The sequence below is a fragment of the Lupinus angustifolius genome, chromosome LG04, assembly GCF_001865875.1.
Source record: "Lupinus angustifolius cultivar Tanjil chromosome LG04, LupAngTanjil_v1.0, whole genome shotgun sequence".
In the NCBI taxonomy this organism is placed as follows: domain Eukaryota; kingdom Viridiplantae; phylum Streptophyta; class Magnoliopsida; order Fabales; family Fabaceae; genus Lupinus; species Lupinus angustifolius.
In genome coordinates this window covers 26,102,598-26,115,736 of record NC_032012.1, presented here as the reverse complement: position 1 = coordinate 26,115,736, position 13,139 = coordinate 26,102,598, and the positions used below count along the sequence as shown (strand labels likewise).

The 13,139-nt window shown below is 32.6% G+C and overlaps 3 protein-coding genes across 4 annotated transcripts; all 3 read left to right on the top strand.

The window, feature by feature from the left end:
• Positions 1-2,946, top strand: LOC109346677 (GABA transporter 1-like). The gene is made up of 7 exons (XM_019586369.1): positions 1-326; positions 988-1,110; positions 1,292-1,386; positions 1,502-1,688; positions 1,818-1,948; positions 2,074-2,289; positions 2,523-2,946. The coding sequence occupies exons 1-7, from the start codon at positions 125-127 to the stop codon at positions 2,916-2,918; spliced, it is 1,350 nt and encodes a 449-aa protein (XP_019441914.1). The 5' UTR covers positions 1-124; the 3' UTR covers positions 2,919-2,946.
• Positions 4,023-5,022, top strand: LOC109346675 (photosystem II reaction center W protein, chloroplastic-like). The gene is made up of 2 exons (XM_019586368.1): positions 4,023-4,210; positions 4,629-5,022. Exons 1-2 carry the CDS (start codon positions 4,114-4,116, stop codon positions 4,937-4,939), a joined length of 408 nt encoding a protein of 135 aa, XP_019441913.1. The 5' UTR covers positions 4,023-4,113; the 3' UTR covers positions 4,940-5,022.
• Positions 7,211-12,534, top strand: LOC109346674 (glutathione reductase, chloroplastic). Of its 2 annotated transcripts, none has more exons than XM_019586366.1 (10): positions 7,211-7,628; positions 8,439-8,664; positions 8,782-9,060; positions 9,147-9,323; positions 9,588-9,641; positions 9,758-9,906; positions 11,289-11,352; positions 11,436-11,606; positions 11,699-11,836; positions 12,231-12,534. In XM_019586366.1, exons 1-10 carry the CDS (start codon positions 7,276-7,278, stop codon positions 12,270-12,272), a joined length of 1,653 nt encoding a protein of 550 aa, XP_019441911.1. In that variant the 5' UTR covers positions 7,211-7,275; the 3' UTR covers positions 12,273-12,534. The 2 variants fall into 2 exon arrangements, with proteins under 2 accessions (XP_019441911.1, XP_019441912.1); XM_019586367.1 differs by lacking the exon at positions 12,231-12,534 and adding an exon at positions 11,945-11,983.

The following is a 13,139-nucleotide window of genomic DNA, read 5'->3' as shown; positions in this document are numbered from 1 at the left end:
TCCAAGGTTACGGCTCTTGTAAGGAAAAAGTCAACAAATACGAAGAACATTACAAAGTATAGGTAGAATAGAATAGTGTGATTACTTACTATGTTGAATAAGGAAATAGTTGGTGAAACATTGAATGGAGTCACCAGCACCAAGTGATGATGGTTATGACTCAACGTTGGAGATAGGAAGAAGAAGAATTGAAGTATGTGATGAAGAATTGGTGGTGGGTAAAGGAACGTGGAAACATGCAGCTTTCCATGTTGCTACTACTATAGCTACTCCTGCTGCTTATGCTCCTTTGCCCTTTGCTCTTGCTTCTTTGGGTTGGCCTCTTGGTTCGTTCTTCTTCACTTCTTTCTATCTTTCCCTTCACTCACTTTTATTTCAATCAAACACACTTACAATATGGCAATTAGTTTATTTCACTAAAAAATGACTATAGTTGGTGTTGTGTTGAAGTAATTAACCAGATTGTTTTAACCAGTTTCAGATTAACCCTTTTGACACAACTATTCATAAGTTAATACAAAACTTTTATGCTTCTTGAAGACTATAGTTAGGAGTGAGTTGGGTAACAATTGTTTGGAATATTAAATGATAAACTGATTAATCGATAGCATAAAAAAACAATCATAAAATCCTTGTAACCATTAAGCAATTGTGGTAAACATGAGGTAATGATTTTTTGTTGTATTTTACTTTTTTGGCAAATTTTCAAGCTCTCATACTCTGATGCTTTCTTCATTGATTTAAAGCCAATATTTTATCTTAAAAAGTGTTACGTCTGTTTGAGAGTTGAGTTTTGAAAGGGAAAGAAGGGAAATGAAAGGTTTCAAGTGTCATGACATACACTTGTGGGATGTCTGTAAAGCCTTCTCTTTCCCTTCCAAAACCTAACTCGCAAACGAACCCTTAAAGTTTGGAAAGTATTGATTTATGTATCTCAAGTCTCAACACATGGCAGTCTCTGTATGAAGTGTTTCATATTTATTTCAGGTGTGACTTGTCTGGTGAGTGCAACACTAGCCACCTGGTACTCTAGCATTTTGATTGCTTCTTTATGGAAATGGAATGGGAAGAAGCACCTTACCTATAGACATCTTGCACACAGTATTTTTGGTTGCTATTATATCTTCATCTTACTTTTATACTCATACCAAAATGCACTGTAAATTTTTGTATCTATAGTTATCTCTTCATATGGTTCTTATAGTCTTAATCTGTCTTATATTCAATACTTAAATGTTTCCTTAGTTTATATTATCCTTGACCATAATATTCTTGTTCATGATTTATGAAGGATTCTGGGGGTACTGGTCTATTGCCATTTTTCAGCAGGTAGCTTCACTGGGAAATAACATTGCTATACACATTGCTGCAGGTAGCAGCCTTAAGGTTATGCATCTAACCATATTTTGTGTAGTTATAAGACATATATATTAGTCTTATTAGAAATGTTCCATTCATTTCTAGTCACAATGTTAACTGTTCTATTTTTATGTTAGTGCAGGCAGTTTACAAACACTATCATGAGGATGGAAAACTGACCCTGCAGCATTTTATTATCTTCTTCGGAATCTTCGAACTACTTCTCTCTCAGCTCCCCGATATTCACTCGCTGAGATGGGTAAATGCATTGTGCACTTTCAGCACAATTGGCTTTGCTGGTACAACCATTGGTGTTACAATTTACAATGGTATGCTGGTGATTTTCCATGATTCATTTCTTTTCATTGTCTTCCAATTCCTCAACATCTAATTGATTCCTCTTCTCGATGTGTCGCAGAGATAACATATTTAGCTTTCTTATTTCCAACATCTCTCAGGGAAGAAGATTGACAGAACATCAGTAAATTATAGTGTTCATGGTAGTTCTGCTTCTAAGGCCTTCACAGCATTCAATGCCCTTGGAACCATTGCCTTTTCATTTGGTGATGCAATGCTTCCAGAAATACAAGTATGATGTATCTACTGCTTCTGAACCTGTTATATAATACATCTTCACTTGCTTAATGCTATGTTCTGATTTTTTTGTTTTGTGCATAGTTGAAAATTAATAACACTCTATTTATTCCTTTCTAGAATACAGTGAGAGAACCTGCAAAGAAGAATATGTACAAAAGTATTTCAGCAGCATATAGTGTTATTGTTTTGAGTTACTGGCAGTTAGCCTTCACTGGATACTGGGCTTTCGGATCAAAAGTCGAACCATATATTTTAGCTTCTTTGTCTATTCCACAATGGACTGTTGTTATGGCAAATTTATTTGCAGCAATTCAAATATCAGGATGCTTTCAGGTATAGTCTCAAGCACTTCAATATATGACTATTTTTTGTTTGAATAAGAGATTACTTCTTCCTGCTTAATTCTGTTAAACCTTTGGACTAGTTTTTAGTTATCACTGGTGGTAGAAGATATGCGTAATTGCGTAGTTTTGCGCAATGCATCGTATCATTCCCTGGTTATTTCTGATATCAAACCTTATGGTTCAAATGCATCTACTAATAAAGTTCCTTGCATCATTTGTCAGATATATTGCAGGCCAACATATGCATATTTTGAGGAAAGAATGAAGACTAACAAATCTACTAGCCATTTCTCCCTCAGAAATCGCTTGGCGCGACTCTCGTATACATCTATATACATGGTTCTTGTTACCCTTATTGCTGCAGCTGTGCCCTTCTTTGGGGATTTTGTGTCCATCTGTGGGGCAATTGGGTTTACTCCACTGGATTTTGTCTTCCCTGCTTTAGCATATCTTAAGGTTGGAAGTATAGGCAAGAACTCCAAACTTGGCCTTTGGATGAGGCCACTGAATATCTTAATAGCTACTTGGTTCTCAATTGTTGCCATCTTGGGTTGCATTGGTGCAGTCAGATTCATAGTCCAAGATATCAAGAACTACAAATTCTTCCATGATATGTGAAACAACTCTGTTCTTTTCCACAGTTATTTGATGTAAATGTGCAGTTACATATCATAAAGCCATATACTAGGAAGAGGTTCATGTTTGTATTTCATGTATATATGAATTTACTTTCTCAAAATTTTGCATATCAATCTAGAAATTGTTATCATTTATCATTTGTGTAATAGTTACCTGCTAGCTAGTGCTCCCTTGTTTCATCTACTAATACTCATGATTGTGTAGGATTTAGTACTGGTTACATTTTTTAAGGTTATGAATCACTGAGATTATTACTTAATTAATAGGGTGTAGAGAGGTTTGATCTTAGTGAAATATGTGCTGAATATTGTCAAATCTAATTCTCATACACTCACAATTCATTTATTTTTCTGATAAATTTTGGCCTTCAAAAATTGACTCTATAGATGTTTTCCATGCATTATAATCTTGGGCATTAAGTTTTTTAATTCTATCACCTTCAATCGGTAAATTGCCAAAATCTAATGCCAAATTGTTCAATAAAATTTGAGCAATGTTTCTTTAAAATGAGTGTTAATCACATTTTTTTATATAAGTATAATCTTCAGAAGATAATTTATTTTATATGTATATAAGTATAATGTAATCTCCAGAGTTCATATCTTATACAAGTATTAGTAATATAGCCATTAGTTAGAATATAAATTAAATTTGGATGTAATATGTATATATTGATATTGTAAATGTTGTTTATACTGTCAGCCAATCATTAATATGTTAACTATGATTTACCCTCAAACAAAAATATTATAAATCAATGATTAATGATTTGTTAATAGTGTAAAATATCAATTTACACAGACAATACATAGATTTAAACTCATTAAATTTTAGAGAAAATGTATACAATAATTATAAATGAATTTTATACATTTTTAATGTATTATTCATAATTCATATCTAATTATCTGAACAAATGAATAAATGCAATAATTATAAGGGAACATTGGTTATCAGATTGACTATTTGACACGTGGATGAAAACTATTGGATTGCTGAAGATAAGGATATCTAAGGGGTTTCCAGTTTATCCATGTTTTGTGTTGTGCATATGACCAATAATATTAATTTTGATCTTTGATAGTACATTCAAGTAAACAACATTATACACTCTTGGTCACTTTGTGTATAGGGAGATAAGAAATTTAGGCACACACAAAAAGAAGAGAGAAAAATGACAACCATATCCGCTACCATCCCAACCTCATCCATCACTCATGCAAGTCTTGTCCAAAAGAGACCTATTGGGGTCTCATACTCTCATATTCTTGGTATGTTTTACTTTATCTTCATATTTCCTTCTATAATATTTAGGAACTAATATATTTCAGAGTTTGTGGTTGTCCATTTCAACAAATGTCGTTTCGAGTAATCGAAACCTCGACTTTGAGATCCAATTGAGTCTTACACCAATACCAAACTTTGTTGGTATTTTCAATAACTATGATATCTTTCTATGGCACATATATGTGTTTATGTCAATATATTAAAGTGATAGTCCTAAACACATGTTATTAGTTAATAGTATACAAGTTACACATTTAATCTAAAATAGTTTGAGGATATAACACATGTTAGATTATAAACAAAGTTATTTGAAATACAAAATAATTTATCATGAATTTAAGAGTTATTATGGTTTTGATAGATCAATCTTTTCCACTAATTGAGAGCAATAACTTTATTTAGGATTGCCATCAATGTCTACTGTGGGAAGAGTGAGTTGCTCAATGGAGGTAAAGCCATGTGTGGAAGAAAAGAGGTCAAAAATGGGGATAGGGGCATCAATGATAGCAGGTACCTTTGCAGCAACCATGTCAAGCCCAGCCATGGGTTTGGTTGATGAGAGACTCAGCACTGAAGGAACAGGGCTTCCATTTGGGCTCAGTAATAATCTTCTTGGTTGGATACTCTTTGGTGTATTTGGTCTTATATGGACTCTTTATTTTCTCTATGTTTCTGGTCTTGATGAGGATGAAGATTCTGGATTATCCCTTTGAAGCCTAAGTTATGTATTAATTGTACAAATTGCAAAATATCTACTCATTTTATGGTGCATACAAAGAAATTGTGTGATTAAATTCCTCTTCTTTCTTTGAACAAGAACCTCATTTTTTTTTTTTGTGTATTTCATGGTTATGAAAATCTTCTAATAATTGATCGGTCTATTAGTATAATATAATAATTATATTAGTCTTATGAGTTGATTTTCATTTTAATCATATAAGTTATATTGATCACTTTACATTTAAAATTATAATTTTTTTTATGAAAGTGATTTAATTTTTATCAGAATATTGTTCTAGATAATCAAACATATAATTATTATATTTATTTATATTTCTAAAATATAGTATATTACTAAATCATACATTTTTATTTTAATAAATGATGTAGATAAAAATATTTATTATATTTTCATTTTTTCAACATTAATATTTGTATAATATACTTTACTTTTTATTAGTATAAGATTATACATAATACACTTTATTATTACCAGTGTGTACAGGCACTTCGTGCCCGTCGACGAATATTATGTGATACTACATATTCAATTTTTATATATTTCATTTTTTTCAATTAAAATGTATTTGTTGTGTTTGGTATACTTTATATTGTATTTTTTGTGTTTATGATAATGTTTAATTTAAGGTGACATATGTGGTTAATTAATGTATTGGTGGTAGTTGCTTAGGATTATATAGTTTTTTTGTAAAAATTAAATAATATTAAGGGCAATATAGGAAATGAAAATTACACCATGAGAGAAATTATTTCAAGTTTTGGCTTTATATATAGTATAAATTATTTGATAAGAAATTACATTGATGTATAATAACAAATTTATTATTATTGAGGTAATATTTACTTTATATCGATTATTGAAACTATATAAATATATAAATAAACTTTATATGTAGCACACTCATTTCTACGGTCTAGAGTTTCAAACTTGGATAACAAGTTAACGACTATATTTCAACTCCTCAGTTTAGTGGATGTGCCATTAGTGGGTGGATATCTACACTCTATGTATCACTGCTTGTGATTGGTCAGAAAAATAATTAATTATCAAAATTTTAATTTTAATTTTTTTTTTAACCGATCACAAATAGTGACACATAAAATAACACACTTTATGGTAGAACAGATATGTTCCCGTGGTTAGTGGATGGCACTTAACAAAGTTAAATTAGTATCGGTGCCTCTTCTTTGTTTTTGGTGGAGAAGGGGAATTTTCATAGGGTCTCAATTTATAGATGGCAAAATTAAATTTCTAGAATCAAACTCTCCATTTATCGGTGATTACATGTTTAGTGACCATAAATATCTATTACCATTTAGTATTCTTTTTTATGTTTAAGGTTATATACATTATTTAATGATCTAAAATTTAATGTTATTTGACTAAAAACGTATTTAAGATACATTGGAAATTAAACTACAAATATATAGGGTGAAAATATAAATAATAAATAAGTATATACTATACAGTTAAAAGTAAAATATAAGTTTGTAATGATTTTATAAAATATCAAGATATTTTAAATAACAAAAAGTTAAGAATATAAAACAAATTTCATAACCTCTTTTACCGCAACATCTCCACATAATAAATAAATAGTTCTTAAAATTTTGTATTTTTGTGTTCATCAAGTGGCACATCGCCCAATTTAAAACTTTTAACTTGTAAGAAATTAGATCATGAAAGTAAATACATATGGCTCACAATTAAACAACGAATAAATAGATGGTTTTTTTGTATGATCATAATAGACAAGTTTATACAAAATGTATAAAATCTGCTGATTTACCTTATGTGTCATCAATGTCTCAAATAATTACCGAAACGTAATAAAGTTAATTGATTATTTTAAAAAACTATTTTTTTAATCAAATGTGATGTAAGGCATTTGATTTTGTCCTAAACACCAAAATCTCTATACCTTATATATAAATAAATAATTGTCTCTTTCAATAAATATTACTCATAAAAATTGAACATTTGACTTTTTAGTCATCATATACCTACACGAATGTGTTACTAGTAATCAACACATTAGTTTTGTATACGATTATGGCAATATTTGGTAAACTTTTTTTTATAACTTAAAACTATTTGAAAGGAGAAAGGGGAATAAAAGCTGATAAGATAAAACTTATTTATAATATATAATTGATAATAATTAAGAAAAAAAGATTCTTAAGCTCTTGAAAAAGTAAAAGACTATTATTATTCTTGATTATGTTTTTGTTGATAAGTATTATTCTTGTTCATTTTCCAAGCTAAACCCCGAAAACCAAAACCGAAGGGGAAAGCATTGAAGCAACAATGGCTACTTCTCTCACAACCCCAAAACTCTCTTCATTCTCTTCTTCTGCAACTCTCACTTTTAATTCACTCTTCTTCCCTAAATCCCTTCATCTTTCACGTCCTTCTCTTCTCTCTCTTCCCACAACCCTACTTTCTCTCTCCCACCCTCGCCGCACCTTCGCCGTCCGTGCTCAATCCCAGAACGGCGCCGATGCACCACCGCACTATGACTTCGACCTATTCACCATCGGCGCCGGAAGCGGTGGAGTCCGAGCTTCTCGCTTCGCTGCTAGTTACGGTGCTAATGTCGCTATCTGTGAGCTCCCTTTCTCCACTATCTCTTCCGATACTACTGGAGGTGTTGGCGGAACGTGAGTTAATCATTATTTGTATATACTTGTGATGATAATATGTCTTTTTTTGTGGATTATGTTCATTTGAATTTACTAGGGTTTGATTGTGATGTTTGACCTTACTATAGGCAAAAGAGAATTTTGATTTTGGATGTGTTTGGTTAAACATATTATTTAAGTGCTTATTCAATAAGCTATTATGGAATAAGGTAAAAATAGCTTTTATCTTAAGCTTCTCTAACACGCTTATTTAACTAAAAAAAGCTTATAGAGATGCATAAGCTACGTTAATAAGAGTATAAGTTATGAGATGTTCTCATAAACTCAAATAAACTATGTACAAACTATTCTAAATGATTCCTTTGTGATATTGAAGTATGACTTGTAGGATTAATGCCAACCATGCTTGTTTAGAAGGTAGAGTGTGAGAAATATAATTGGATTTTTATGCGATACTTTGTCTTTAAGTTGTGAGTGGTTGATTTTGAGAGAAAAGGTGTGAAGTGAGTCAGTTTATTAGGAGCTGATTGGGTTTGGATGGGTAATTTTCAACAAGCAATATGTTGCAAATAAGTAATTAAATAGAAACAGTGGTATATATTAAGGGTTGCCATTAGCATATAGAAGCATAAGATTGAGTGACCCTTCAATTCAGCTGGTGGTAGGTTTTATATGGGTACAAGTTCACAATTTAGCACTGCCAATGATTAAATTTTCTTGCATTAGTGGCCTCTACCTTTAGTATTCTATCATGATCTTAAATTTTTTATTATGCTATTGTGACAGCATCCAATTGCTTCTCTTTATCTTCTTGTCTTCTCCATGCAGATGTGTGATACGTGGATGTGTGCCAAAAAAGTTGCTTGTCTATGCATCAAAATATTCACATGAATTTGAAGAAAGTAATGGTTTTGGATGGAAATATGACAGTGAACCCAAGCATAACTGGAGTACCTTGATAGCTAATAAAAATGCTGAGTTGCAGCGTCTTACTGGTCTCTACAAGAATACTTTGAAAAATGCTGGTGTCAAGCTGATTGAAGGTCGTGGAAAGGTGGGATGATGCTTTGGGTCCATGTTCATGTACTTGATAGCATTCTAATTGAAATAGGATTGGAGTATTTATTTTTACTTTGCGTCGATAAACTGATAAAGCTTTTATAATCCACAGATTATAGATCCTCACACAGTTGATGTTGATGGGAGGCTATATTCAGCTAAGCACATTTTAGTTTCAGTAGGGGGGCGCCCCTTCATTCCTGATATTCCTGGAAGGGAGCATGCAATAGATTCAGATGCGGCCCTTGATTTACCTTCAAAACCTGAGAAAATAGCTATTGTTGGTGGTGGTTACATTGCCTTGGAGTTTGCTGGTATCTTCAATGGTTTGAAGAGTGATGTTCATGTATTTATAAGGCAAAAGAAGGTTTTACGAGGATTTGATGAAGAGGTAAACAATCATGGGCGATACAACTATTTGATGGTTATCACATAATAATACTTTCTTCACATTCAAACAGTGAATTACATCTGCAGGTTAGAGATTTTGTTGGTGAACAGATGTCTCTAAGAGGTATTGAATTCCACACTGAGGAGTCTCCCCAAGCTATTATAAAGTCAGTTGATGGGTCGTTCTCTTTGAAGACCAACAAAGGTTCATTGGAAGGTTTCTCACATATTTTTTTTGCAACAGGACGCAGACCTAATACTAAGGTATAAAATTTCAATTATGTAGCTTTACTTTTCTGTTGTTGCCTGTTTGAAACATAATTTCAGTGCTGAAACTAGTTTCCAGATTTGCTCAAGAACCCTGTGAATTGTGTACCCGTTTTTATGTATTGCATATTACATGCAGGATTTGTCATTAAGAAAGTTTTAAAGTTGATTTTGCCTTTGCAAATGATGTTTTATTTTATACACAGAATAGAAAGAGATAACACAGTGGATGTGCATTTATTAACTGCAACTTTACTGCAGAATTTAGGGCTGGAGTCTGTGGGTGTGAAAGTGGATAAAGATGGAGCAATACAGGTAGCTTAAAATTATCATTGGTTTATATGTAATATATACTTATATATATATATATATATATACTTATGATCAAGGAGTCTAATTCTTTTGCTTCTTAATACACCCGTTCCACCCAGGTTGATGAATACTCTCAAACATCAGTACCTTCAATTTGGGCAGTTGGAGATGTTACAAATAGGATAAATCTCACTCCAGTTGCATTGATGGAGGGAATGGCATTAGCTAAAACACTATTTCAGGACGACCCAACAAAACCTGATTTTAGGTATAATATCCATAATGCACATGCCAAGCTAGAGTATAAGTCTGAATTTTTAAACGTAAAACAGTTTTAGTTTAACTTCAGTGCATGCTTCTTTTGTTAGTGTTAAGCTTGAGTATAGATGGGGTTCTTAAACAGAATGTCATTGACAATCAGTTAGTAAACAAGTTAGAAAGCGGAAATTTATATTATGATAATAAGGATTACTCTTAAAGTTTGTATGAAATGTTTTGACCTATTTGTATTATTTTTCTGCTTCTTTCCGTCAAGGACCAACTCTCCTAAAAGCTTGAGTTGTTAGACGAAGGTTCAAGAGGGATTTTATATTTGAAATGCCCCCTCACACAAGATCCTTTTGGTCTTGAAGCATGGATGATTCATGGACCTACCCTACCTTGTGTTAAAACTTAACTTCATTTAGAAGAATGTGGGTGGCAAGGACAGCCACTAGATTAAAGAAGCTCTAATATTGTGTCAAGGACCAAATCTCTTAAAAACCTTTTTTTCCTTCTTTTTGATAAGATCCTAAAAGCCTAAAGTTGTCAGGTGAAGGCTCATAATGGCTTTTTTACCCAACACTAACCTGCGAAAATAATCTTGCCATTTGTTACAATTCAGTTCTGGTTTGATCATTTTATAGACTCCATATTTTCAATCCACATACTTCACTAATATGTTGTCAATTTGTAAGAATTCTTTATTATTTAAAAGACTGCTTGGTCCCAAAAAAAGACTACAAGAAATCTCAGCAGACCTTCAATGGTGACATTAGTGCCCAGTGTGAAACTGCACATTTGTGTCATCAAATGGCTTCTTATAGAAATTGATTTTCATAAATCCATCTGTGAACTATTTTTAGTTTTTGTGCTAATCTTGCATGCCGAACACTAAAATGTATTTTATTCATTGTTCTTTGATAATTTATAAATAATTAACAATTGATCTAGACTCATTTGTCAGGTGGAATTTATGAAATCTTTGTTTCTTGAAAGATCAAGACGCTACCTTGATTTCCTTTAACATATTTGCGAAAAAATGAGAACAGAGTTGAGTAATTCAAAAGAGGTGGATAAATGACAAAAACTTAATGGTTTGCTCACAGCTTTGAAACTTTGGTTTTGGTATTGTCCAATGGCATTGATTGATAGATGGAGCTAACCTTGTTTACTGGGATAAGACTTTTTGGTGATTATTGTCGGATTGCTACGAGGACACTTTTTTCCACATTATTATTCCTTTAGCTTTCTGTTTTCCTTTTCCATTTGATGAATTAATTTTAACCTTATAACTCAAATTCTCAATCTTGCTAGTAATGTTGCATTGTAGCATACAGTCTGCTGTGTTTTAGTAACTCAGCCTTCTAACTGATTTTTCCTACTTTATAGAGCCGTTCCCTCTGCTGTGTTTTCCCAACCACCAATTGGACAAGTTGGTCTTACAGAGGAACAGGTGAAAGAACGATGGCATATCTGAATCCTTTGAGATCAATGGTCATTTGAATGTTTTGCTTACCATTTTGGTGATTTGCACAGGCTGTGCAACAGTATGGTGACATTGACATTTTCACAGCAAATTTTAGGCCGATGAAGGCTACCCTCTCTGGGCTTCCAGACCGAGCTTTTATGAAATTAATTGTCAGTGCAAAAACCAATGAAGTTCTGGGTCTGCACATTTGTGGAGAGGATGCAGCGGAAATTGTTCAGGTTTTTGTAGTTGCTAAAACTGTTTCTATTTTGCTTTTGATAGTGATAGTGAGTTTTCTATTCACGTTATTACACATTTTCTTGATATATAGGGATTTGCAGTTGCTATTAAAGCTGGTTTGACAAAGTCAGCCTTTGATGCCACAATAGGTGTTCACCCAACTGCAGCTGAAGAACTTGTCACCATGAGGACTCCCACTAGGAAGATTAGGAAGAGCCAACCTTCTGATGTAAGCAAGGATTCTCAGTATTGTCTTCAATTGATATCTTGTGCAGATTTAGTCTTCTATTCTGGACCGCAACCTGAATACTTCCATGGTTTTTTTAACTCATAATAGACACAAAACATGTCCATACCTTGAGCTTGGCAATTGAAAGACAACAGCTTTGTTAAATAAAACAAATACAAAAAACACTGCAACTCTGTGTGGGCTGTGGATGCATGACTCTGTCTCTCAGATCAACAGCCTGCTCAGGTCTGTTGTAATTGTTTTCCAGTAAAGTCTAGCAACGTGACACTAGATTCATTCCAGTAATGCTTGCATTTCTTCTTGATGTGATTTTTATGAATCTGTATAATAAACCTGCATTTGAATGATGAGTGTTCTGTTTAATATATTACAGGGAACTTCGAATTCTGAAGTAAAAGCTGCAGCTGGGGTTTAACAATATTACTAAACTTGAATTGTTACTCTTAAAGAAACCAGCTGGGGACTTAAGGTAAAGATGAAATCCTACTTTTTTGAAAAATACAATGTTTAGTGAGGCACATGTGCCATTTAATTTTTAATGCAAATACTAAATATGGAATTCAATATGGTAAATTAAGGTTATTTTATCCTTGTGCAATAACAGTATTCAATTACAATACAACTTTTACTCTGTGACAATAAACGAATAAATACAATTCTAGTCTTGTTGTCCAGGATACCACATTGATATTAAAAAAAGGTTATTTTTCTTATTTATGGATCGAGAAACATGTCTGTCTCTATTTGCGTGACCATTCATTGCTATTTTGTGCTTTATTTGTTCTCTACTAGCATAGGTCATAATGTTCAATCTTGTAAACCCCTTTACTTTCTTAGTTCAACTTGACAGTAAAATAAGAGTCAGGCAAAACTCCCCTAAGGTGCATGAATCTATGCCAGATTCATTGATTGAGTATTATGATTTCAACCCTTCATCATATTCAATGGTCTAAACTGATGCACATTAGAGGAGCACAACCCAAAAAGTATGTCTCGACTCTCGAGCTGGTTCACCTTTTCTATTTAACATTGAACCATGTCTTCATTCTGCCTCATATTATAATGTTCTGTTGTGATGTTAATAATATGTGGTCAAATTTAATTGAGGTATGTAAGTTCAGTGACCGAGAGGCTAGTTGCATTTTCTCTTATGTTTAACCAAGCAAGTTGTAGTTATGTGACATTGGCATAGTTGTCAAGTTATTGGTAAAAAAAATTAGAATGATCCCAAGATTATGAACTTTCAGGACAATACATGACATAACCCATTATTTATAAAGCT

Bases quoted from the DNA above. Each gene is read 5' to 3' on its own strand.
- LOC109346677 (XM_019586369.1), top strand. From the start codon at position 125: ATGGAGTCACCAGCACCAAGTGATGATGGTTATGACTCAACGTTGGAG. The intron at 1,111-1,291 runs GTTGCTATTATA...TGATTTATGAAG, and splicing joins TCTTGCACACAGTATTTTTG to GATTCTGGGGGTACTGGTCT. The intron at 1,949-2,073 runs GTATGATGTATC...ATTCCTTTCTAG, and splicing joins CAATGCTTCCAGAAATACAA to AATACAGTGAGAGAACCTGC.
- LOC109346675 (XM_019586368.1), top strand. From the start codon at position 4,114: ATGACAACCATATCCGCTACCATCCCAACCTCATCCATCACTCATGCA. The intron at 4,211-4,628 runs GTATGTTTTACT...AACTTTATTTAG, and splicing joins CTCATACTCTCATATTCTTG to GATTGCCATCAATGTCTACT.
- LOC109346674 (XM_019586366.1), top strand. From the start codon at position 7,276: ATGGCTACTTCTCTCACAACCCCAAAACTCTCTTCATTCTCTTCTTCT. The intron at 9,324-9,587 runs GTATAAAATTTC...ACTTTACTGCAG, and splicing joins GACGCAGACCTAATACTAAG to AATTTAGGGCTGGAGTCTGT. The intron at 9,907-11,288 runs GTATAATATCCA...CCTACTTTATAG, and splicing joins CCAACAAAACCTGATTTTAG to AGCCGTTCCCTCTGCTGTGT.